This window comes from Peromyscus californicus, unplaced genomic scaffold (genome assembly GCF_007827085.1).
Source record: "Peromyscus californicus insignis strain IS unplaced genomic scaffold, ASM782708v3 Scaffold_14__1_contigs__length_90479793_seg_2, whole genome shotgun sequence".
Taxonomy (NCBI): domain Eukaryota; kingdom Metazoa; phylum Chordata; class Mammalia; order Rodentia; family Cricetidae; genus Peromyscus; species Peromyscus californicus.
Window position 1 is genome coordinate 55,872,931 of NW_026294436.1, and position 25,804 is coordinate 55,898,734.

The window sequence follows — 25,804 nt, forward strand, 5'->3', positions numbered from 1 at the left end:
AAGATAACAACAAGTGGTGGTCTACAGAATACTGGTTGCAATGGACCATGAAGTCCAGTTATGGTCACTTGAAGCTTCTCAGTTACCTTAATAGTTAAGTATGGCTAATGCCTATTTCGTATAATCTCTGTGAGGACCAAATGCAAACCATACGCCAATGAACACAGGAAAATATATAAAGGACATAGTGGGTGCTCAAAAAGGGAGATCTGAACCTGAACTTAAAATTCTAAACTACTGAAGCTTCATGAAAACATCAACACTGGTCCTTGCTGTAGTTTATGTATCCAAGTGTCTGGGCCTTCAGTACCGGTATTAATATCAACGATACTCTATGTCCTACCATTTTGTCTGCCACCTCAAGGTGCAGCCCAGCTGTAAATGAGCCTAGGTTTTGCAGATGATGGCTGATGAAGTCCAGGTAGATGAAAATGAAGGCAAGTGAAGGGAATGGTGGAAGGACATCAAAGTTGAGTCACTTGAGCTCTAGAGCTGTGACGGGGTAGGGCAGACGGGGACCTGGGAGACAGGAGTGGGAAAGTGACACCAATAATTTCTAGAGTGAAATTTGTGCATTGTAAGGTATTCAAACTATTTTCTGTTGCAGGATATTTGATCACACTATGCGAAAATTTGTCACTGTTTTATCTTGCCTGCCTAGGCACCCTCTGATTGGTTAATAAAGAGCTGAACAGCCAATAGCTAGGCAGGAGAGGATAGGTGAGATTTCTGGGGAGACAGAATAATTCTGGAGAGGCGGAATTAGCCATCGAGACACAGAGGGAGTCAGATGTGCAGAATGGAGGAGAGGTAAAAAGCCACGTGGCAGAATGTAGAATAACAGAAACAAGTTAATTTAAGTTATAAGAGCTAGTGGGACAAGCCTAAGCTAATGCCTAACTTTCAATATTAATAATAAGTCTCCGTGTCATTATTTGGGGGCTAGAGGTCCAGAGAAAGTCTGACAAAAAAGACTGGCTACAATTTTCTGCTTATTTACTGGATTACCCTACGGTTTATGTGTTATAATGTATATGACTAATTTTTATAAAAATTGAAAAATGTTATAATACTTTGTAATAAGATTACAATTAACAATAAGATATCTTTACTTAAAAAAAAATCCCTAAACTATCTAGCATATAGTCAGTGAATGCTCAAAAAGCATCCTATTTAAAAAATACTTTAGCTTATTGGAGCCCAGTGCCTAGGGTTGGACACCTTACACAGCCTTGGTGCAGGGGGAGGGGTTTGGACCTGACTCAACTGAATGTACCAGGCTCTGCTGACTCCCCATGGGAGACCTTGTCTTGGAGGAGGTGGGAATGGGGAGTGGGTTGAGGGGAGAAGGCTAGGGGTGGGAAGAGGGAGGAGAGGGGGATCTGTGGTTCGTATGTAAAATGATAATAATAAAAATAAATAAATAAATACTTTAAAGTGTGTGAGCATCTTGGATCAACATTATTGATTTCTACCATCTTACTGTCCCAACAGTGCAGTTCATATTTTTCTGATGATTTGCTCCAGAACCTTTCTTCATGGAGCCCTGTACATTATTTCTTTAAAATGAGAAAATTGATGCAAACATTTCACTATCAAGTAGGTTGCTTCTGCTTAAAAAAAAAAAAAACCATAAAAGACATGGCACTGTTTATGATTTTCTCTTGTATTTACTCGTGTATTAAATTATATCAGAGTCACACAGTAACAACATCACAATGAGCTGACCTTTCAACAGATGGCAGAAGGGTCCTCTAATACATTTATATCCTCCGTTTCCCCTCCCCAAACACTAAGTCATTCTTCTTTCTATGCTCTCAGTGGTGTGAACAGACTACACTTGTCATTTAGCTACAGCGCTTCATCCTGGGATCTGGAAGAATGTGTTCTAGTCTCAGCTCTGTAAGTAGCTGGGTTGGATCAGCTATTTATCGCCCACCATCTTTTTTTTTTTCTTATCTGTATCAAGAAGCTGTTTGTCCTAGAATATGTTTCTCAGCTCTAAGACTCTTTATGAAGTCTGTGTGTCCTGCTTCCCAGTACAGTTACTAAATCTGAAGCATGAATCATACTGAACTGCAGTCACATTACATTAAAAACAAACATGGAACCAAATTATTCTATTTTATGGTACCAAACTAAGCAATAATTGCAAAGGAACTTAACATTTACAGTGAGAACTATCTTCCTTCTTAGTCAAGCAAATGTTTTATTTATTTGTTCTAGGTAAGAGGAAACTGGAAGGAATGACTAATGGAATAGTTTTCTATGTGAATTATTCTGTCTTTTTATCTCCACAAAACATCAATATATTTCAGACTTAACAAGCATGGTTGGTCCAAGTAACCAAAAGCATACAGGAGAAATGACACTATGTGACTTCGGAAGTTAAATTTAAAAGGTGGTGGTTTCCATTCTGGGAGATCTCACTTGCTTACTTTCTCATTCTCATGGATCAGTTGCTTTGAGGGAAACAATGTGATAAGCAGCCCCATGGAGAGATCAACAGCCATGTAGGTGAACTTAGAAGCACATCATTTAGTTCCAATCATGTCTTTAGGCCTAGACAGCATCTGAACTGCAACCTCAGAAGACACCTGGTGCTACAATCACCTTGCTAAGCTCCCTGACCCTTGGAAACAGTGTGAGGTAAGAGTCTTTTAAACTAAATGGAAAGAGATAACTAATATGCATTAAAAATGTTTTTAGTGAAATGAAGTACCCATCATTTTTTTGCCTATATGATAACTTTTCAATTGTGGTCTCTGTAAAAGCACCATCTTTTATAATCTTTTACCCTACTGTTAGGAATTATTTTAAAGTATTATTAAATTTGTTCTTTGACAGCTTCCAACATGTATATAGAATGCATTCTGATTAGTCTCTTCCCTTGCCCTCCCATCCCAAGAAATACCCCCAACAGTTCCTTTCCTAGATTCAAGCCTTGTAGTTTCGTTTTTGACCCATTTAGTTCAATCAAGGACATCTGTGTGACCACTGGATTGGAACCATCCATTAGAACCTTGTAGAGTCACCAGTGGGTACACAACTAAAGGCAATGCCCTCCTCTCCCTGAATCTATCAGTGGTATATGGTTCAGTAGTGAGGTATGGGGCCTCTGAGCCTCTCCTCCAACCCTGCTGTGAGTTCATGACTGCAAAGGCTGCATCCTTCCCAGGAGATGGCGTTCTGCAGCCCTTCTACCTACCTGTCAGCCTTTGCATCCTTCCCAGCCCTCTTCTACAACGTTCCCTGTTTACCCTGTACATCCACGAGCCTTAGGGAAATCTCTTGAAGCACACTGCTTTGCCTCTTCCATGTTCAAAACCTTTAGTTGCTCCTCAAATTCATAGGATTAATCAAACCCCATACTATCTCATATACAAGGCTTTGATGAACTGGCTTCTGCTTGCCTGCTTCATTTACATTAAGCTTATTTTAATCTTCCAAAAGGGCTAAAGTCTTTCTTTCTCTGATATTCCTATCTATACTGTTCTTATGTCTAGAATGCCTCATTCATGATTCAGTACAGGGATCACTGTGTTTGTGTATTTAATTAATCATATATTTTTCTTGGAAAACAAGAGCAGTGCCTGGTTTACATAGACGGTGTATACATTTGTTATGGCTTGTGTATGAATATCATTCATAGGCTCATGTGTTTGAACACTTGGTTTCCAGATCAGGGTGCTGCTGGAGAAGTTGTAGAACCTTTAAGAGATGGGCCTACGAGGAAGAAGTGGGTTGTCCAGGGTGGGGGGTGGGGGAAAAAGGGGCTTGACAGTTATAACCTGGGCCAGTCCTTGTCTAAGATTTTTCTGCTTCCTGAGTCTCCAGGATGTAAAGAAGCAGTTACTGCAAGCTCCTGCCACCTCAGACCAAACTACCATACCTTCCCCAACAAGACGGCTGGCACTCTCTGGTCTGGAGCCAAAGTAAATCTCTCTTCCCTTAAGTTGCTTCTGTCAAGTATTTGGTATCAGAAACAAGGAAAGCAGCTAGTAGGACATTTAATTAATTCATTTCAACAACAGCCCCTATTTATTATATATTGGGCACTTATTTTTGTAAGGTACTAGGAATAACAGAAAAAGAAGAAGTAAGGTTCTTTATATAACATTTTTTACATTTATTTATCTTGTGTGTATCTGTGTGTGCATTGTCACAGTGTGCATGTGAGGGTCAGGACAATGTGTGGGAGTGGTTCTCTCCTTCTAACCATGTGAGTTGTGGGGATTGAACTCAAGTTGTCAGCCTTGGTGGCAAGTATCTTTACCTGCTGAGCCATCTTGCTGGTCCCAAGTAAGGTTCTTAACCTACTATTTAGCAGAAAAGTCAGACATATGAACTACTGATTACATGTGAGATAAAGGTTACAAAACGGAAAAAGTTCAGCATGCTGGGCATATCAAGCTGGGGAAGAGGCCTAACGTATGCTGTCCACCCAGGGCAGCCTTCCACGAGTGGTTGTTAAGTAGGGTATTTAATAGAAAAAATGTATCAGGCTTAAAAAAAAAAATCAGTCTTAATTTCAGTCCCAAGTCACCATAGTCGGCATCATCACCAATGCCATCATCATCCTCCTCATCGATTAAAAACAGCAATAAAGAGGAAGAGGGGACAGAGGTGGCTTAGCAGTAGCACACATGAACTTAACAGATGGTATTTGACAGAGAACACAATCATAAGCAAATGGGAAAATCACACTGGTTTCATCAAGAGAAATATACCACATAGAATCTGAAGATACTCCATAACGCTCATCTTTCACCAGCTTTCCAAAGAGATGTGATAAGCCTGAATCCATTCTAAAGAGAATGACCAGAACTTGGGTACTAAGAAAACAAGTTCAAAGAAAAGGAGCTTCTAGCCAGGTGTGATGGAGCATGCCTCTGATCCCAGCACTTGGGAGGTAGAGGCAAGCAGATCTGAGTTCAAGGTCAGTCTGGTTTACACGGCAAATTCCAGGACCTGGGCTACACTGAGAGACTCTGCCTCAAAAAACAAAACAAAACAAAAAAGAGGGGGTTGGGGGTGGGGAAGGAAAGGAAAGAAAAATTACTCCTGAGGCAGGCATGGTGACATGACAAAGAAACAACAGACCTCTAAAAGTTGGGTCTTGGAACACAGAGATTCAGAAGGTATGCGCTGCAAACAGCTGAAGGTTATCATGCAGAAGAAAGATTACATTCATTTATAACACTGGATTAAGGAAGAGACAGAAAAGGGACAATTTGCAATTGCCAGAGCTATTTAAAGCAGGCAGACTATCCCTGGAAGTAATTCTATCTCAACTGGTTGGCCACTGAACAAAATGTTTCAGAGGGGATCCAAACCCTGAAAGGGAATTAGCATGGACGACTTTGCACTAAGGCCTTGTCAATCCTAATGTTCTATGGTTTGAATCCATGGACATTAATCTTTCCTTGCCCTAATCTTTATTTCCATAATGCCAAGTGGATCAGACTTCTCACAGAGTTCTGTCCTATATAATAACTAGAGTGGAAGAACAAAGTGGGTCTTAGCTATCTTTAGGGGGGTTGCTTCCATGGCTTTCCTAGCACTTCCTTCCTTAGCAACTACTTTACAGTTTGCATTTGCCTCATTATTTAGTCTAAACCTGGTACTTAAGGCAAGTTTGTTTCTGTAAAATCATAGTAACTGAAGAGACAATATCCCTTTGGGTATTTGATGAAATACCCAAGGCAACTCTTCCCTGATAAGTCACCTCTCCAAAGTTCACTCACTCACACACACACACACACACACACACACACACACACACACACACACACACACACGAACATCTACTTAATCTGTACCTATATGTTAAGATTTTATATAAAAACTCTAAAAATACAGAACTTTGGAGCCTCTGTAATCCTTACTATAAAAGGTCAAGTGGAAAACTATGTTCCAATGTGGACAAAACGACAATGTATTTGATATGTACATCTGTAAGATGATGCTGGCCTACCACATCCTCAGCTTCCAGATGTCTTAAATAACAAATTAGCCTGTCAGTGCAGATAGAACTGTGCAGTGCTCCACAGAAAGTTCTGATCCCTAGTGTTTCCAGCTGGTACTGCAAAAGAGAGTCCACAGAGAAGCTGAACTTACTGAACAGTTCTGAACAACAGAAACTGAGGTTGTGTGAAATGGTTCAATATTTGGACAAAGTGCAAGGATCTTAATTTTCCAGTAGAATGATAGGTCTACTCTGATGTGTGTAAAAATAATCGGATTTTTTAGAGCTAGTAGGAAATACAAAAAAGTTGGCTTAAGTAGATGCTGACCTCTAGTTTTTATTTACTGAAAGCTAAACCATCTGTTTGAGTAGAAACAGATTTTTGCCACACAGCAGGAAGAGGAAAAGGTCTTCCTGAAAAAGACGGAGCCTCTAGAGGTCAATTGGGTACAATGCTCTTTGCAACTAGCTCCTTGTGTCAAGGAAGGATCAAAACCCCACAAGACCCATGCAAGCTGCACCAATCTAAAGCCCAGAGTCTTGTCAAGGCTCCTATAGGCTAAATAATCAGTAAATAAGACAAACTCCATAGAAGACATTTTTCCTGTGCAACTGCCAACATGTCATCAAAGCCAGAGTCACTCTTGGCAAAGAAAATTCTATCAAGTGCATAGAGGCAGCTCTGACACCAATGCTGCTTCATCCACTAAAGACACAGATTTCTTTTCAGAGTTTCTTTGTAGAAGATTGCAGAAAGGCTGTGCTAACTGGAAAAGCCATGGTATGAGAATTCAAAGTGGGTATACTGATGATGTAAGAACAAAGGGGGAATAAGGGCAGCCAGAGGAAATGAAAGGCAGGGGAGGGCTACAGGGAGCCGCTCTGTGTAAACACAACATGGGAAAATGCCCAACTTGAAAAGAAGCACTTCTGAAAATTAAGTAACGTGGTAATCTCCAGAGAAGAGCAAGGGAGAAGGAGACCCATCAATGTGAACAACAGCACAGTCAGCAAATAAGAGCATCTTTGAGTAGAGTAGGATGATGTTGGAAATGAGAGGTATGGTGGTGTGTAGTGGGGGAAAGGTAACAACGGGCCTAAAAAACTGTGGTGGCCCATAGGGAGAAGGAAAATCATTTAGCAGTGGTAGGACTTTGGAAGTGTCTTCAAGGGTAAGTAGGAATGAGACAGTACAGCTGGCAAGGAGGTAGGCAATCTGTAACAAAGGCCACATATGCACAGGGGGCAGAGTAACTTCTCTACCTAAAACTCCTTAGCTCTCAGCAGTTTCTTCCTATACTGATCAACTCATTTTCTACCTCTACAGTTTCCATCTAATCTGGCTTCTGCCTATATCCCAACTTCCTCTCTCTTTATTTTTTGAGACTGAGTCTCTTTTATTCTGGACTGGCCTCCAACTCACTATGTGGCCAAGAATGACCTTGAACTCCAGATCTTTCTGCCTCTGTCTCCCAAGTGCTCAGATTACACCATACTTAGTTCTCAAATAAAACAAGAAAAAAAAAATATGGAGAATTAAAGCAAGAGAATTCGGAAAAAAAAAAAAAAAAAAAAAAAAAAAAACCAAGCCGGGCGGTGGTGGCGCACGCCTTTAATCCCAGCACTCGGGAGGCAGAGCCAGGCGGATCTCTGTGAGTTCGAGGCCAGCCTGGACTACCAAGTGAGTTCCAGGAAAAGGCGCAAAGCTACACAGAGAAACCCTGTCTCGAAAAACCAAAAAAAAAAAAAAAAAAAAAACAAGAAAAAAATAAGGGTTGGGTATGTAGATTACTCAGTGGCAGTGTGCTTTGCCTGGTAAACTCAATGTTCTGGGTTTAATCCCTCAGCAGAGCAATCATTCTACCCATAAATAATCAAAAAGGCAAACAAACAAACAAAAACCCAGAAAGGAAACAATGAAAATATCCATCAAAGAATGGAAAAGCAAGCTATGGTAATTCACACAAAATACACTAAAAAGACTCACCTGAGAACACAATGAGATACTGAGTAGGGGAAAAGAGACCTATCTCAAAGCTTATATATCTTATGATTCCAATGATTTCACGTCAATAGCCCTCTCTTTTAAATAAGTTTTTTTGGTTACAGGTCCAGGACATACATGCATGCCTGCCTCCCATGTCATACACAGGGAGGCAAGAGGACCACTTGCAGGAGTCAGCTTTCTCTTTCCACCATGTGGGTCAAGGGAATCAAACTCAGGCCATTAGGTTTGTCAGCAAGTACCTTTACTCACTGGGTCATCTCACTGGCCCCGACAGCACTCGTGAAACACCAACACTAGGGTGTTGATGAAATGGTTAACATGGATTTGTCTTGAGGGATCTTTGTTCTTCATAAACCCACCAGCTTCCAAGGCTTATAGATTTTTTTCTTTGGAATTACTTTTGAAATTTTTCCTCTTTTCCATTTCAGGTCTTTAATAATCTCAATTGCTGCAGTGTCTCCAAGCTCAATTCTCTGCAAATTCAATTCACTTTACCCTTTCTCCAAACTCATCTTCTCTCTTTATTTCTGCCTGTTACACACCTCTGAAGAATTAATAGTTTCTTATTTTTGAAGTGCTTGAGATGGAATCCAGGGCTTCCCACAAGCTAGGTCCATAATCTATGACTAATCCATAGCCCATCCCCCAAAGTCTCTTTGACAGTCATGCTATGTTTTATAGCTTAAAGTAACTTCTTCCATTCACTAATGATCGAAGTCATCTGGATGACTCTCTTGCAGTAAATGCTCTTCTCTTGTCAATATGAGTCCCATTTAAAACTGAGTCTTCTCCCAGGCAACTTGCTCAGTCCACCTCAGCATGTGATGGAACACTGCAGATGAAGCAGCTGCTCCTCTCACTACCTAACTCAACCCCCATCCTCTAAAACACTCAAAGAACTGGTTGTTTCCTTTCCAGACCACAATGTACCTCATTATTCTATTTCTCAGTCTAACATGAAGCTAGGTCTAAGTATTCGCCACAGTCCACGAACAATGAGGCACAGGCGAGGTATTTACTAGAAGTTTCTGAAAGATGTTCAGTTTCAGAGACACTGTTCTCTCTTCTTCCTGCCTGGAATACAGATCCGATGACTTGATCGTCTGAGAAGGACCAAGTGAACCCAGCCTTCTTGGTCTTGGTATCCTTAAGCTGTTGAGTCAATATTAACAACCAGGCCTGTTCACTGTAGCCCTTGTTGTGTATGTCTCAACCAATTGTCTAAGCCAGTTTAAGTTCAAGCTTACTTAGGATTCTGTCAGTTGTAGCTGGATGTAATCCTCACATAAGCATATTCCCTATATTCTCCTTATCCTTTATAGCCCAGCTCAGGTTTCACCTCTCAAAGTACCAACTGATATCAGTCATCACAATTCTACTGTCTGTTAGAATATTCTTCAACTTTTTATTCCATATCAAAAGCATAGAGTACTGGTACTTGACTGAGTTATCTTTAAAAAGTGATTCCCCAAGCTGTTTCTGACGTGGGACTCATCTCGGTCGTCACTACTAGCCTGGGCTCAGAAGGCATCTTAGCTTCACTGCGGGTAGGATGAACTACAAAAAGATCCAATGAACTGAGTCAAATTGTACTCAAATCTTGAGCTTGACTCTGCATCCCTTAGGTGACAGCTTTCTCAGTACAAAACAGTAGTATTTGTTCAAGGCTGGAAGTCAAACTTTGGTCTTCACAAAGACATTGCCGACTATAGGGACATTTTAATCACCTTGCCTTCTAACTATGCATAATTAGTGACCCATGCCTGCACTTGGAAAGAAAAAGTAATTTTTTTCAGATGGCTAGTGTGATGTTTTCCCTCTGTTCTCAGTAGAAATTCTCAGTGTGCAAAAAGCACTAATCAGAAGTCAAAAAGTCAAGAACTATGCTCATACATTGTTTTAACAGCTTCAATCACTTAACTTTCTGGATGCAAATTGAAATAGAATGAATTACAATGATTACAATGGAAATGCAGGGTTGCAAAATCCCCCTACACACACACTCACAGACAGGCAACCTGCACACCTCTAAGGACAAATAAATTTGTAAGAGTAAACGGCACACCTCAGCCTGCTAGGCAGACAGCTTGCTTGAGCAGCACCAACAGGACAGTTTCCAAATAATTTGCTTTGGGAGAGCTGCTTCCACCCAAGAGCAGTGTATCAACATTTTGTATTATAAAAACTAACACATGCATCTGGCGGGGTTGCTTCCTAACCTTCTGCTATGCTCTCTCCAACTAAAACTGTGTCTCAGGAGTTGGCACTGGCATCTGCATACCACTGCTGGTAAGCTCTAGATTTCCATTACATGGAAACCGCTCTGAGACTAAATATAATTACCCTTTAGCCTGACAGTCATTTGTTGCTCTACTCTGGCAGAATTAGGGCAACAGTGCTGCTCGCTCCCATTACTGTATGTGCACTAAAAGTCCCACAGCACAGAGTGGGAAGGAGACAGTGAGAACAAGTCAGTGAAAGCGCCGGCCAATGACGGGATGCTTGTGCTGATATCAGCTTCATTCCTCCAGGAAAGACATTTATAAAGTAGCTCCCATAAACAACCTCCTACACATTCGGTTCTGTTGAATTATATATCAAGAGTGAAGGAAACGTGCAGCTTTACCATAACATACATGAAAATAATTTAAGAGCAGGAACTGCGGGCTTACAGCACTAAAAGAAGGACGTCTACAACCTCTTTCCTTTAAAGTAACAGTAGCTTTTCGTTTCCCATCCATTTCTCTGCCAACTATGCAAGCAGTTCTTAACACGCTTTGGAACAGATATGCAACATTTACTTTAGTTCAATTTGTTTTCAATAGGAAGACTCCCTCCTCAGGCAAAGAAAGTCTTTCTTACAGCTTACTAACCTATTTCCAACTCTCTTAAGAGACAATGACATTTAAATAATACAGAGAATACAAAATGAAGAACAAAGAATGAAATTGCCAGTAATTTCTTTAAAATTTCTATCACATTTAGTTGTGTGTGTGTGTGTGTGTGTGTGTGTTAGCTCAAGTGCACATGATGGCACACATATGGAGGTTGGGACAACCTGCAGGATTGCCTTCCATCATGAGAGGTCTGAGGATTAAATTCAGTTTGTCACACTTGGCAGCAAGTGTTTTCAACCACTGAATCATCTTATTGGCTTGTGACCAGTAACTTCTAAATGACATAAATTTTATGCTCTTATCCTACTTTCTTTCTGTTTCTTAGCCTTTTCTCCATAGCCCAAGCTGACAAAGTACAATCATCATTCATGATAATTTAAGATCAAACACTGACCTGGAAATGTATCTACTTTGCTCAAGTTGGAAAGTCAAATTCCTTTTCCCAAATATCACTATCTAGTGAACTACAGAAACCAGTCACTCAATAAACTTTCTCTACCTTCTGTCCTTTACCACCCTCTCTAAAATTCTATAAGCACCATTAAGTCAGAGAGGAATCAACCCCAACTCACTTTTATTTCTAAGGTACGAGAAACTTCTAACTTCAGAAATGATAGGACATGCATTTTATTAAACACTCCGAGAAAGTCAAAGGACAGAGACATAAATTTACTTCCCCAACAATGCATGTCTGGTACGTAATAACGCAGGTTTGGAACCCCCAGGAAGAGACTTTTCTTTCAGAGCATCAAGAGGACGGGCAGAGGTTGTGAGTGGAGCTGCAGCGGGGCTGGTGGTAGTGGACACATGGCACAGCTCTGGTATGATTTTTTTGTTCAGTGTAGCTCTTGGGGAGTTTATAAGCTGAGGGGTTGGGGAAATGGATATAATGGAGATTTGAGAAATGAAAATAAGAATTCTTGTTTCAGAGAAAAGAAAGTGAATTCATTAGAAAGGACTTGCAGCAGCACTGAAATCAGTGGTCATAAACTTGCAGTCAGTCAATTTGACTTGACTGGAATTTTCTAGTTAGTTTCAAATGCCTGACATCAGCATAGAAAGAAGAGCTGGATTTAACGAGGGTGGGTTTTTGGGGGCAGGTAGGAGCTATGAAGAAAGAAAGGAGGCTAGGGATCCAGGGCTGTTTGCAAGAGTGGTCATAGTAAGGGACCGTGGAATCCAGGTTAGGTCAGGAAGAAGAAGGTCCAGTAAAGATGACACAGAGTTAGGGGAGGGCACAGGGTCAAAGGATGCAGCTCTGTGAGCGAGAACAGCTGGAGTCAGACACTGAAGGAAGGGACTAATAATGGTCAGAGTGGGGCCTCGGAGGAGGAGGAGGAGGAGGAGGAGGAGGAGGAGGAGGAGGAGGAGGATTCCAGGACAGTGCTGTTTGTGACAAGATCTAACTAGAGTCACACAGATGGGGGGTGCCTGAGGCGGCATAAAAGAGATGACCGCATCAAGAAAGGCCCTGGATGCATCGGCTCTGCATAGGTATGCAGAGATGAGCGAGGCAGTGCCACAGTCCCTGGTGGGGATGGCAGGTGACTGCAACCAAGGAAAGCTAGAGGAGTAAAGTCTGCCATCATACTTAGAGATGTGGGCGACGGCAGGAGCGAGGAGACGTCTGCTGTTAGTTGTGACGGTGAACGAGGACACCATCCACCTCCCTGCAGGCTCTGAGGTTGGTGAACGGCAAAATAAAATCAAGCTCCAACCTGAGAAACACCTCACAGTAAAAGGGTAAAGGTACTGTTCTGAGAAAAGGCTGCGGTGTAGCATCAACCTTAACATACGGGGTGTTCTCTGTCAGTAGTTCTTGAATTTTAATCTAATTTTTTCTAAGTTTATGATATCTTAAAAGGAAAAATACTCAGAACTTATTTGCAAAAAATCTGGAACAGATTAAAAAGGAAATGATCTTCTAACAATTGTATTTCCCAAATCCAGGAAAGATTTATCTTTAAAAATTATTCCCTGGCCAAGATAAACAGAGTCAAACAGCATCTTATTGTTTCTGGCTTGATATAAATGGACAGCTCACTGCTATAAAACAAAACCAGGCACTGTATTGCATAAGAGCCCAATCTCAGAAGAACAAAATCAAGTCACTTCTGCCTGGGTGATGTTTAGAGAACAGCTTCTCTGAAAATGAACGAACCAAAGTCATAGAGTTCAAGCAAAGAAATCCAAGAAGCTATGGGATAAGAACAGATGAGATTTCACAAATATAATCTTAGGAGTATAACATAATACATTTGGAGTAAATTATCCTCCATCAAGTACTAGTGTGATTATCTCATGAATATCTTTAGAGGTATGCATGTGGTGGCAAGAAGACAATTTTGGTAAGTAGGTTCTCCCTCCGCTCTGTGTGTGGGTTGTAGGGAGCAAACTTGAATTACCAGGTTTAACAGCAAGCACCTTTACCCAGTGAGCCATCTTGCTGGCCCATGTTCTGAATGTCTTCGTGAGACTAAGGACGTATCCTAACATTCTGCACTGTAATAAGGACATCATTTCTACTTTATACCCAGAGGCTGTCTCTAAGCATTTCAACTAAGCTATCTATATGCAGCTCTGAGATTCTATAGACCTTTATGATCTTCTATATGTAATAAAAATGTCTGATTTTGGTTGTGAGCCTAGCCTTTAATGGCTGAGCCATCTCTCCAGCCCAAAAATGTCTGATTTTTACTAGCATTTTACTAGGCTCTATCCCAAACTCGGTGTTTTATTTTACAGTGGTATTTGATAATTTGATTATGGCTCTCAATCAGAATGTAGTCTGGTTCACTTGCAGGCTAGGTCAAAGGGCTTTTCAGTTCCATCTTCCTCGTATACTCTGAGGTTCTGGTCACTAGTTAGAAATTCTAGTATGTATTTGCTAGATAAACTCTAGTTCAATGAACTGAATATTCCCATATTACTTATGGGAATTTCTCTGGAGTACAGTGATTTCTGTGCCTGTCTTAGTTCTCCCTCTAGACCAGATGTTCTCAACCTATGGGTCATGACCCTTTGGAGGGCTGAATGACCTTTTCACAGGGGTTGCCTAAGACCATCTGCATATCAGATATTTACATTATGATTTATAACTGTAGCAAAATTACAGTTATGAAGTAGCAACAAAAATAATTTTATGAGGGATAGTATTTAGGGGTCACAGCATTAGGAGGTTGAGTACTACTGCCCTAGACTATAAGCAGAATCACTGGGCCTCCTCAACTTTGGATAGTCCCTGAGTATCAGTATTATTTTTAGTCTGTTTAACACCCAGTACTCGTAGGTAGAACAAGTACAACTGTGACCTTATTAATATCAAACTCATTAAGATTACATATAAACAGGCTTCAGTGGCTTGTCTAAAATCTTATCCATATTAAGCTAAAACATGAAAGTACTTTAAGTTCCAAAACTATAGTTGATAAGGTCACCATCAGCATACATACATCAAGGTTTTTATATATTGTATATATGACTAGAGAGACTCTCTAAAGCAAGTATGTAGAGTAGTATGCTAGCAAATGTAAATACCAAGTATAGTACTTTGGGGGGCTGGAGAGATGGCTCAGAAGTTAAAGAGCATGTACTGCTTTTGCAGAGGACCTGAGTTTGGTTCCTAGCACCCATGTCAGGTAGCTCACTACTGTTAGGTTCAAAGTGGGCCCCCAAAATGACAGTGCTGATGACAATGTCCTAAGGTCAGAAAGATTCTGACCCAGTAAACAGAAGGGTTGTTACTGGGTAAGCAGATACCTAAACTCATCATTCCTTAGGAATCTCATAAGGCAGATTTCTATTTACCAGGAAAGTCACTACTTCCCTTGTCTACCACAGTGGTCAACTACCACAGGCAAGGGCATCTAGTCCCTAAACAGCCTGCTACAGATCAAAGCCCCCATGCCAAATCCCAGACCATTCTGGGCTGCACCTCTCTTCCCAAGAGTACCTGTCCCCTGACAGGGTATTCCCACCACTTGCTGTTCTCTGCCCTTTGAGAGACAGCCAGCAGTTTGGTTCCCCAAAGTTTTCTTTCTACCCACGGGGTAGTCTAGTTCAGTTTCACTGTGCCCTTGCGTTCCATTACTTCCTTTAACTCCAGCTCCAGGGAGTTTGTGCACCTGCACATACCTCCCCATATACACATAATTTTAAAAAAATAATGAAAATAAAACTTAAGAAATATAGTGGTTTAAAAATAAGAGTAATGAAATTAAAATTAATATTGCATAAAAAGAACAGTGGGAAAACATTCCGAAATAATTTATGTATAAATTTGTCTTAGTGACTCTCTTGAATGTCCTTTCATTAACTCAGAGAACATTGGTCAAGCAAAGGACTCTCATGTTGACAAATCAAAATTTCAACTTACCATTTATGTTTATTGCTGGTAATACAATTGACATTTTTGGTCTTGTGGTCTTGTTATGGGTGGTAGCTGGTAATAGCAAGTGATCCTAAAATTAAAAAAGAACAGCCTTTTATATAAAACTGGCTTAGTCCAGGAACATTGCAAATTTATAATTTTAGGAAGCCAACATTTCACTTGGGTAATGAAAAATTGGTTTTTATAAGAACCTGGCTTAGAAATAATCAACTACACATGATCTTAATGCAATACACATTTACTGGGGGTGGGGATTATCTTTACCAGAAACACTGTGGCAGTTTTTGAATACTCCTGGATTCTGATAACAATGTATGATTAGGACCCCATAGAGAGTATTGGTCAAGTTGTCAAGACAACAGGTCTTAATTCTAGTTGTACCACTAAAGAGCCGGATGATCTGGACAAGCCTACATTCTCTGTCCAGGTTTTAGTTTCTAGTCCAACAGAATGACAGGGGCTGGAGTAAGTAATGTTATACATCCTAACTAAACAGCCATGTGCTCTTTTTCTTTTTTTCCAATATAATATTTTTAATGATTATTTGGGAATTCCACACAATACACCCCGATCATTCTTGCTTCTCATTCTTCCCAGGTCCACCCTTACCATTGTGCCAAAAAAAGAAGAGAAGAAGAAGAGGAGGAGGAGTCCAATTTGTGTTGCTCATATATTCATTGGAGCATGGTCAAACTCCCACGGCCAGTCCATTAAAGATAACTGAGTCCTCCCCTTCACAATGCCCCAACCCCCGCCAGAAGCTAGCAATCGTGAATTGAAGTGAACTGAGTTACACTTCAGCAACCCTATCACAATTTTTAAGGGCTCTCTCTCTTCAACGACTTCTTGTCTAGATTTAAACAGCCATTTTCAAAACATCTGTAAAGGAGAGAAACTTTTTGTCCTCTAAAATTCTCCTAAATTATCAATATTTAAAAGGCTAAAGCAGGTCCAGGGCCTAGGGCTCTGCCTGCTTCATGTCTTCCTTTGAGGTAAAAATGACACAGTGTTAGATATTTATCTGTGACAAGAACACACTAAAATGTGTGTGGGCTAGGGAAGCGGCTCAGGCTGCCACACATTCGACACCTGGGTGCACAAATAGGGGGATGTGCTGTAATCCCAGCACCAGGAAAGTGGAGACAGAAGGTGGCCTGGACTCAATGGCTCGCCACCCTGGCCTAACTGGCCAGTGAAAGACCTTGTCCTAAGGAACAATACCAGAGACCAGCCTCTGACCTTTGCACACATGCACACACCCACATACACACCTGCACATCCACACACCCACAGAAAGCACACAGTTAAAGAATTCAGTTTGTCTACCACAATTACACAGCTCTAAAATTGACAGCAAACGTTTGATGACCCGTAAGTGGTTCAGAGTATCTGAGGTGCCAGGTCTCCAGTCACACAACCACTCACAGTAAGAATAAGCCAAGGGGAGGCTGGCTGCACAACAGTGGGAAGGTTGAGTGTTTGGAAAATGTAGATCCATCTGCAGATATTCTAAAGCCGGTCATAAATGACTTATGACTTTGATACTAACTAGTATTACTAACAACTCTTTCCTAGCAAACACATGAAATTACCACGTAAAAGCTCTGAGGGCATTTCTACTTCCGGGAGCATGCTAGACTAGGCTAAGAAGAACCTAAGCTGAACCTACTTGGCGCTGCTTTCTATTGTTGTTCCTATAGCTACTGTTCTAGCATTCAATCAACAAACTTAATGACCATTTCATATGGCCGAGAGTGATAAATGAAGTTATCAGAAAAGCAAAGGAAAAGCCTAGACTGTGAAAGACCAGTTAAAATAGACATGCATGAGCAGAGTTGTGTGGAGACTATTGTGGTAACTGCTATGCTTCATGGGATTCCAAGCCACAGTCCCATGAGCACGCACTTTCTAAGAGTGGCGAGAAGAGTGAGGAACTGATAGAATCCCAGCACTGGAGCAAGGACGGCTGTTTTTTCTTTCTCTGTTTTGTTTTGTTAAGTGCATTGTTAGACACAGAGATCACACATTTCTGAGAGCACAATAATAAATTATAACCTAGAAGAAACCCAATTTGCTCATCTTCCTGTTATGAAAATTATAAATAGCTTAATTCCTATAATTAAAATATTGTTTCATGGTCTAAATTGAATAAGAAAACAACCCTCAAATTGCAAGGCCCCAATTAAGGTTCCTGTAAAAACAAACACACTTAGACTGCATTGGTGAAGGGTTAAAGTCAGGCTCAGACTTAATTATGAGTTTCTTGCAAAGATCTAGATGTTTCTAAACATGATTTTTTCCCAATGTAATAACTCCTACGTTTTATAGCAGGAAGTAAAAATTATGTTATTGTTTATGAAAAAGAAGACTCACACAGCATATTTATACACATAATTAAAGTTAACCTGTCTTGTCTCTCACATTAAAGGTATGCAGACTGTGGGTATTCTCTGTGTGAGGGTCTCACCACGTAGCTAAAGTTGGCCTAGAACCTGCTATGCAGTGTAGCTGCTCTGACCCCTCCTGCCTCTGCCTCCTGCGTGCGGGATTACAGGTGGGGACCCGGGCTTTTTGATTTTTCCCAGTGCTAGGGATAGAACCTAGGGCATCACACATGATACAGCCTATAATTTAAAGGGCTTGTTTTGCTGATCAAAATTGAAGGCAACCAAAGCTAGCATATTACTGATTTTGAGAGTATTTTATATAAAATTTATTTTACACACACACACACACACACACACACACACACACACACACACACACACAAAATTAGGATAGTACAGTTGCTTTGTTAAACAGGTACCTTTACTTCCTTAAAAAAAAAAAGTCCTTAAACCAATAATGAACTTTGAACGATTTTCCTGTGTTCATCTCACTCTATTTTAGACCATTAATCCTATTAGTTATTAGGTATGTAGAAACTAGGAACTTTAGTTAGTCAACAAGTATTTACTGACTTTTACCACTCATTACTGAAAACATTTATTGAGCACACTCACAGCACTGTGCTACAGAAAGTGTTTTAAAGAACAGAAATCCAGGTTTTTATTTTCTTGCGGGAAACATTGTGCACTAAGAGAGAAACTGTGATTTGTTTCCAATATATGCTCTCCTGCTACTATAATTTTGGAATAGAAATAAAACCTGTGATACTTAATTGGGCAGAAAACAGACCATATGCCTCAGACTCCTTTGCAGCCAGGCGAGGCAACTTAGTCTAGTTAAAAGAACTTCTCTGAGATGGTAATGATGGAAGGCCACCCATGGTCTCCCTCCTGCCACCTAGAAAGCAGACATGACAGCTACAGCTGGAGTAGCCACACTGGGCTATGGGATGGAGGCTGCGACCAGAGGATTATAGAGTAATAAAACAGGAGATGGGGAGCCTGGTGACCAAGGAGCCATAATAAGATATTTAAAAGTTATAGATGGGACAGAGATAAAATTTGGATTTTCCTAAGTTACTACTGTATTGGATTTTCTGTCAAAGTCTAAAGCTAGGTCTAATAACTAGTTATAGTATCTGTTCGTGAATCAGTACTAAAGATATTTGGTCAACAGAAATTCAATAAAGGTTAACACAATCAGGGATAGCATTATTAACTTTGTTTTGAAACAGGGTATCACTAAGTAGCTCCAGAAGGCCTGGAACTTACTATGTAGACCAGAATGGCCTTGAACTCACCTGCCTCCATTTCCCAAATGCTAAGAATAAAGGTGTGCACCACTACCTCTGACTCTTTGGTAATTTTTAACAGCACAGAAAAGCTACATTTATTAGTTAGACTTCTTGATAGGGAGCCCTCTCCCCTTATCTAAATCTGTATTAATGAACTAGTAGAGGAAATTCAGTCCTGGAAAAGCAGAGGTGTAATTTGATGAATCTGAACACAATTGTTTCCTTCCCATTACGTCAGTTAAAATAACCTAAGTGCAACAAAAGTTAAGCTATTTAGAGTAAAAAAAGGAAATGCAAAAAGGATATTGTTCTACAAATAAATATATCTCAACACTGTCATTCAAAACCTTGTTGCTTATTTTAAGACATTTTCTTTTTTTTTTTTTTTTTTTTTTTTTGGTTTTTCGAGACAGGGTTTCCCTGTGTAGCTTTGCGCCTTTCCTGGAACTCACTTGGTAGCCCAGGCTGGCCTCGAACTCACAGAGATCTGCCTGGCTCTGCCTCCCAAGTGCTGGGATTAAAGGCGTGCGCCACCACTGCCCGGCAAGACATTTTCAAATGGGCTCCTGAAAATCCTGTACAGGGCTGATGAACTATAGGGTGTATATCTTCAGGGATAAAACCATGTAGACAAAACTTACAGCCAATGCTTTGTTATTCATACTCCCATAAGTTGTTAGAAAAGCATTAAAGCACTGCACTGTGAGAAAAAAAACATCAGTTTTCCAATATGTGTGCATAACACAAGATCCAAGATGCCAGTTCTACACAATCCTCCAACTCCCTTCCCCACGCACCTTGTTAGAGATAGTCAGGGGGAGGACACGGCACAGCATTAAACAGCATTTCATCTTTTTAAGGAAGCAAAAGCACCAGAGACAGACTGAGCAAAAGTATAAGGCATGTTGCTTAGCTGGAATTTATGATGGTAACTCACAATAAAATGAAGTCCCGACTGAGAGTTAACAAATGTTGGTTCTACATATCCACAGAGTCCAAACTGACTTACTAAACCAATTGCTAACTAATTTTTTCTAATTGCTGATTTGATAGTGTGATTGTGTTTTCAAATTATATAAACTGATAAACTAAGTAAAACTAGAGATGACACAGCTTGATCAAAGTAAATAGGTTAACTATTTTTCTCATTGCAAAATTACTAAAGACACAGAAAACAGTAAGTTTCCATCATATTGTTTAACAATCTGTAAACTTTTATTATAATTGAAAGTAATTATAAATGATAATTGGAAATTATGGCAGATGGGTTGTGAGTATGGTTTATGGAAGAAAGAAAATACGGGGCTCTGAACAGCAGATTTAGACTTAAAAACAAAGCACTGATCTTACATCAAAAGCTGGCAAGTGAAATGCTTATTTATATAATTGAATGAAATATCCATTTTAAAAAAATCCGCATTTTCGCAAGTTCATGTCATACTAGATGAGACAGCTTTTCGTATACGAGAAAACTCTGGCTCAGCGTGGGAGCCTCTGTGTGCAAGTATGACACCAAGCAGCTCTCACTGGATCGGGATGGCCCACTGTGAGTCAAGAAGTTCTGTGTATCAGGCCAACACTAACAACAATGGACTCTTAACATTTAATATTTGGCTTAGATCCACTGGATTCCTGAGATGGGCTTGTTTTTCAAATATAGCAACCATTAAAACCAGACAAAAAATAAGCAACATCCGTCCTTATTCCAGACGCAGCTTTGCATCTTCTCTGACTTCCTATCTTGGGAAGCTTCAGTTTACTACTGTCACTGTACCTCCTCTTCTGACCAACTGTCTTTCAAGCTGCCAAACCTCACAAACAAAAGGGCTAGAGCAGCAATCAGAAGTGGGCCTGTAAAGGTTACTACTTAAATCCACAACATTTGGAACTGATACTGTTTTCCTGTAGTTACACAAACTGTTGACTAGAAACCAAAAATGTCTACTCACTAAAGAAATGTCAGTTAGGAAATCTGAAATCATCAAAGCATAGAGACACACATAGTAAAATACCATGAAAACAAAAATTGCAAGAAAAAATTAGAGGTAGTAAAATTAAGTGGAATGTCATCATTTAAAGTCTATTAAACCGCCTATGATGTAGAGCTTCTCACCATATTAAAAACATAAGCAAAGCAGATTACTCATCCCCAAACTAGAAACAGTTAGTAGAAATAGCCAAAGTGAATGTGCTATTTGTGCCACTAATGTATGCAATAAAACTACAGACCAGTAAAAGGAAATTTAAAGCATGCATCTGCACCACTAATATGTGCCAGGGAGAAGAAGAATAAATCAAAGCCATTAGCGTACAACAGATGGCCCAAGAAGGAGACAACATTTCTATTCTGACGAGAGGAAAAACTTGACATGTAATGCAATCCTGATAATGCTGGCAAAGTCAACAGGAAAAATGAGCTTGAAATTCTAATAAGGTCAAACAAGTTTGTTTGCCTAGAGCTATGGTTCTTATATCAGACTCTGTAGGAAGCTCTCCAAACTCCACGTGGCTGTGTAGGCAACATAGCAGGATGGGAATGGAGTACAAGGAAATGACAGTTTAGGTAGCTATCCTTCTCTCCCTCCCTCTCTTATTCCCAGCTTTGTTGGTTCTGGGAATCAAACCCAAGTTTATGAATGCTAAGAAAGTGGTCTACCACTGTGCTACACCTCCAGTTCTAGCCAACTTTCATATAAGTGATTCTAGCCTTCTAAAAGAGGAGAGAAAGAGATACTGTAATGATTAGTGCTTATTGTCTGCTTGACAAAAACTAAAATCACCTAAGAAATGAGGCCTCTCAACATATCTGTGGGGATTTCTTGATTACATTTTTTTTTTGAAGTGAGAAGACAGCCCATTGTGGGTGGAAACATTCCCTAGGCAGAGGATCCTGATCTATGTAAGAGTACTGAGAGCAAGCTGAGCACCAATGCACATGCATGTATTCACTGCTGTCTTCTGACTGTGGACATAATATGATCAGCTGTTTCAAGCACCTGCTGCTATGACATCCCTACCATGATGGACTGTCACTTTGAACAGTAAGCTAAAATGAACTCTTTTTTTCTTAAAGTTGCTTTGTCATAGTAATTTATCACAGCAACAGAAAAGAAACTAAATCAATCCCACTTAACTTATATGTCTACAGTTACTTCTCCTTGAATGATCCCTAGAGCACATTTTAGGAAAGACTGGTCCTGACAAATCAAACTACAAAATAAGAAAAACAGAAACAAACAAACAAAAAAACGCCACAAAAAACCCACTGTGTCTTATCATTCTCTTAATGCCCTTAAAATTTAAATCACAAACCCCAATAATCTGACTTATCTATTTTGGTGAACAAATTTTCTGTTAGGATCTTAGGTTATCAAAATAGCCAAGCTAAGCATCTGCTCACCCTAGAAGCTGAGCACTACTGCCAAGAAGAAAATCCACTTTGATTTGAATTACATGGATAAGGTTCCCACCCTTAGATGAAGAGCTGCAGGTAGTTAGTAGCTGCTGAGAGTGGAAAAAATTAGTTTTTTCTAGGGACAAGCTTTTGTATAGGTGGTTCAATCCCAATCCCTGAACACATGTACAGACCAGCAATACTAAATGAACTCAGTAGGCTCTGTGTGTGTGTGTGTGTGTGTGTGTGTGTGTGAGAGAGAGAGAGAGAGAGAAAGAGAGAGAGAGAGAGAGAGAGAGAGAGAGAGAGAGAGAGAGAGAGAATTAAGACAAAGAGGTCATGAATTTGGAAGGGAGCAGGGGGGCACAAGAGGACTTGGAGGAACAGAGGGAGTGATGTAGATGGAGTGCTGGTGGATGAAATTGGCCCATAAGCCAACCTAATCTAAAGAATCTCTCATTAATTTCTTGGGTGATTCTAGGCAATGCCAAGTTGACAAAAGACATTAAAGACAATCTCTTAAAGTCTGCTCAGCTTTGATCTTCCTTTCTACGTCTAGAACAATTCTATTAAAATATAAATCCAAAACTCTAATGAATTCCAATCTCAGAGTAAAGTTAAAAAACTACCTCAAAGGCCATGAGGTTCACCTGCTCCTCTGACATAATCCTGCATGGTCTCTGTGCTCTGGCAGCAGCAAAGCCTTCTCTGCTCTTTACTGTGTGAACTCTTCCTTTCGGGCCCCCAGTTTCCTACATATCTTGGAATAATCTTCCTAAAAATATATGCATTGAACATGCCCTCACCTCTTCACACCAATGTCACTTTCTCTTTGAGTCCTTTTGTGGCCATCCAACAAAGCGCCATGGATTTCCCTGCTTTGCTTTGCTCTCTCCCACTTGCTGTCTATTTCTACCCTTCATAGTAATCTCCACAGTAACAAACAACTGCAGTCTTTCATACAGTAGGTTTCCAAGGCCCCTCAGACCGTTCAATGAGAGTTCAAAGTCAAACAATGATAAACAGTGATGTTAAGACACTATGCTCACTGACGGGTAAAGGAAGGTGAACCTGTTAGGCTTTAGCTGGACTCTAAGAGCGGTACTGACATACACCAGTAGTTACTACGTCTACACTGCTACACACTTGCAGTCAAACTGAACTAATGAATCAATCAACAACTAAAAAATTCAGACCACACAATTAAGAATATACATATAGCCAGACCATGGTGGCACATGTCTTTAATCCCAGCACTTGGGAGGCAGAGGCAGGCAGATCTCAGTGAGTTTGAGGCCAGCCTGGGCTACAGAGCAAGTTCCAGGACAGTCAAGGGGACAGAGAGAACCCCCCCCCCCTCTCACACACACACATACATCCTACATACACATACAAATAAATAAATCAAATTTAAGTTGCTTTATGTAAGCAAATCTGATGGTTCATTTTCAGAAGTGTGGGTCCAAATACAGAAGAACAGAAAACACTTGACCCCTGATGGAGACCTAGCTGTTGCCCACCACACAAACTCTGTTAAAACTACCCTACCCAAACTAAAAATTCAGAGGGGAAAATTACTAACAGTCAAGCTTGTGCAAGCCACTCCCTGATAAGCTTTCAAATAAATAGGACGAAGCGTCCAGAGATGAACCCACATGGTTTTTATTGGGAAAAAGACAAGCACTGAGGACAGGGAAAGATGAGACCCACATGACATGTAAGCCTTTACCTTCCTGACCATTCAGATTGTGAGGAAGGAAGGAAGGAAGGATCACGAACTCAGGGTTATAAAGACTGCTCTCTGCCCCAATCAGCTCACCAGCCATTTGGGGCTGATCACAAAATAAACCGCCTCCTTTCACTACTGAGTCTACAGTGCTCTTACTAGGAAGTGAGGATCTTCGTTTCTCACACTATGTATGTTCCAACCATTTTTCTGGCAGAATGACAGTCTATTGTGTATATATACCACATTTTCTTCATCCATTCATCTACTACCTGGCACCTATGCTGGTCTTGTATCTTTCTTGCCTGTTTTTAATTGGGTTGCCTTTTTATTATTGAGTTATAAGATTTCTTTGTACACTCTGGGTGTAAGTCTCTTAGTGTATAGTTGGTTTTCACGTGGTTTCGACCATTCTCTAAGCTGCTTTCTTTCTTTCTTAGTGGCCTCCTTTTCATCACAACAGCTTTTCCTTTTGATGAAGTTCTAATTCATGTTTGTCATCCTCTTGCTTGTGGATTTTTTTTTTTGTTGTTGTTCTAAGGTCTTATTGCTTCAATAGCTTTGTGAGACTGAATTTATCATTCTACACTCCTACCAGCAGCTCAGGAGTGATGCAGTTTCTCTGCATCCCTGACATTTTGTTTTGCCATTAGTTTTAATTTTTAATTAATGTTGTTGAAAGTGTCAACTCTATTTTCAAACTTCTAGGACCAATTTCCATCCACTTCTTTTGCTTCCCTCTACCACCTGGACCTAGGTAAAATGAACTGGTCTGCTTCTATGTCCCCACAATCTCTTAAATCTATCACTGTTAAATCAATTAACATATTATACTTTGTGCTTATATGTCCATTTCCAGTTTATTTACTTTTAAGAAAAAGATTCACTTACAGCTATAACGTGAGTGGTCAGTTTTATTAAACAGTAAGAATATTTTGGCAAAGCACTATATAAGGAACAGCTGACTCTTCCAATTTCATTTTATATTATTTTCTCACATCCTAGACATGATTTAATAAAAATGACTAATAATTGCTCTGGTCAACTTGTGGCTATCCAATAATCATGGCTATTACTCACTCATATCCTTAGAAAAGCTTTTAAAACCTTCACAGTCTTGCTTACAATTGAATGTGTATTTCCTAACAGGTTCCCAACTCCACCAAAGCAAGTATTACTGATCAGTATTTACAGCCTGATGTGATTCACTAGGAATTAAAGAAATTTAAGGCTGATCTACAAAAATGACTTCTAGGTGAAAAGATGTTTGATTTTTGTTTTTTAATCCAGAGCCCTGGAATATAGGCAAGTAAAAACTCATCTATTTACTTATTCATTCATTCATTTTTCTGTCTGTCCATTTATTTATTTATTTGTTTATTTATTTATTTAGAGGCAAGGTCTCACTATGTAGCCTTGGCTGGTCTGAATCTTACTATGTAGACCAGGCTGTCCTCAAATTCATAGAGATCCACTTGCTTCTGCCTGCCAAGTGCTGGGATTAAAGGTGTGCACCACCAATGCCCAGCCACAACTTTTAAAAATGAATAAATGGACCTTCTTTTTTCCTTGTTAAAGGAAGTCTTAAGTTAAGAGAACATGATGTATTCACATTTCAAGAGGCTTAAGTTATTATATCTAGCCAAACTCAGTTTTCAAAATTTTCTCAAATTATGGCAAATTTATTTCAAAATTATCTGAAATTATGGCAAAACCAAAACAGACAGACATAAAATGGG

At 40.0% G+C, this 25,804-nt stretch overlaps 1 protein-coding gene across 4 annotated transcripts in view; it reads right to left on the bottom strand.

Annotated features, from left to right (window-relative positions):
- Atf6 (activating transcription factor 6) overlaps nt 1–25,804 on the bottom strand; it is a 169,893-nt gene that overhangs the window by 26,296 nt on the left and 117,793 nt on the right. For all 4 annotated transcript variants that reach the window (XM_052737566.1, XM_052737565.1, XM_052737568.1 and 1 more), the window contains exon 15: nt 15,249–15,333. In XM_052737566.1, coding sequence (XP_052593526.1) covers nt 15,249–15,333 — 85 coding nt within the window. The remainder of the gene's footprint in view (nt 1–15,248; nt 15,334–25,804) is intronic.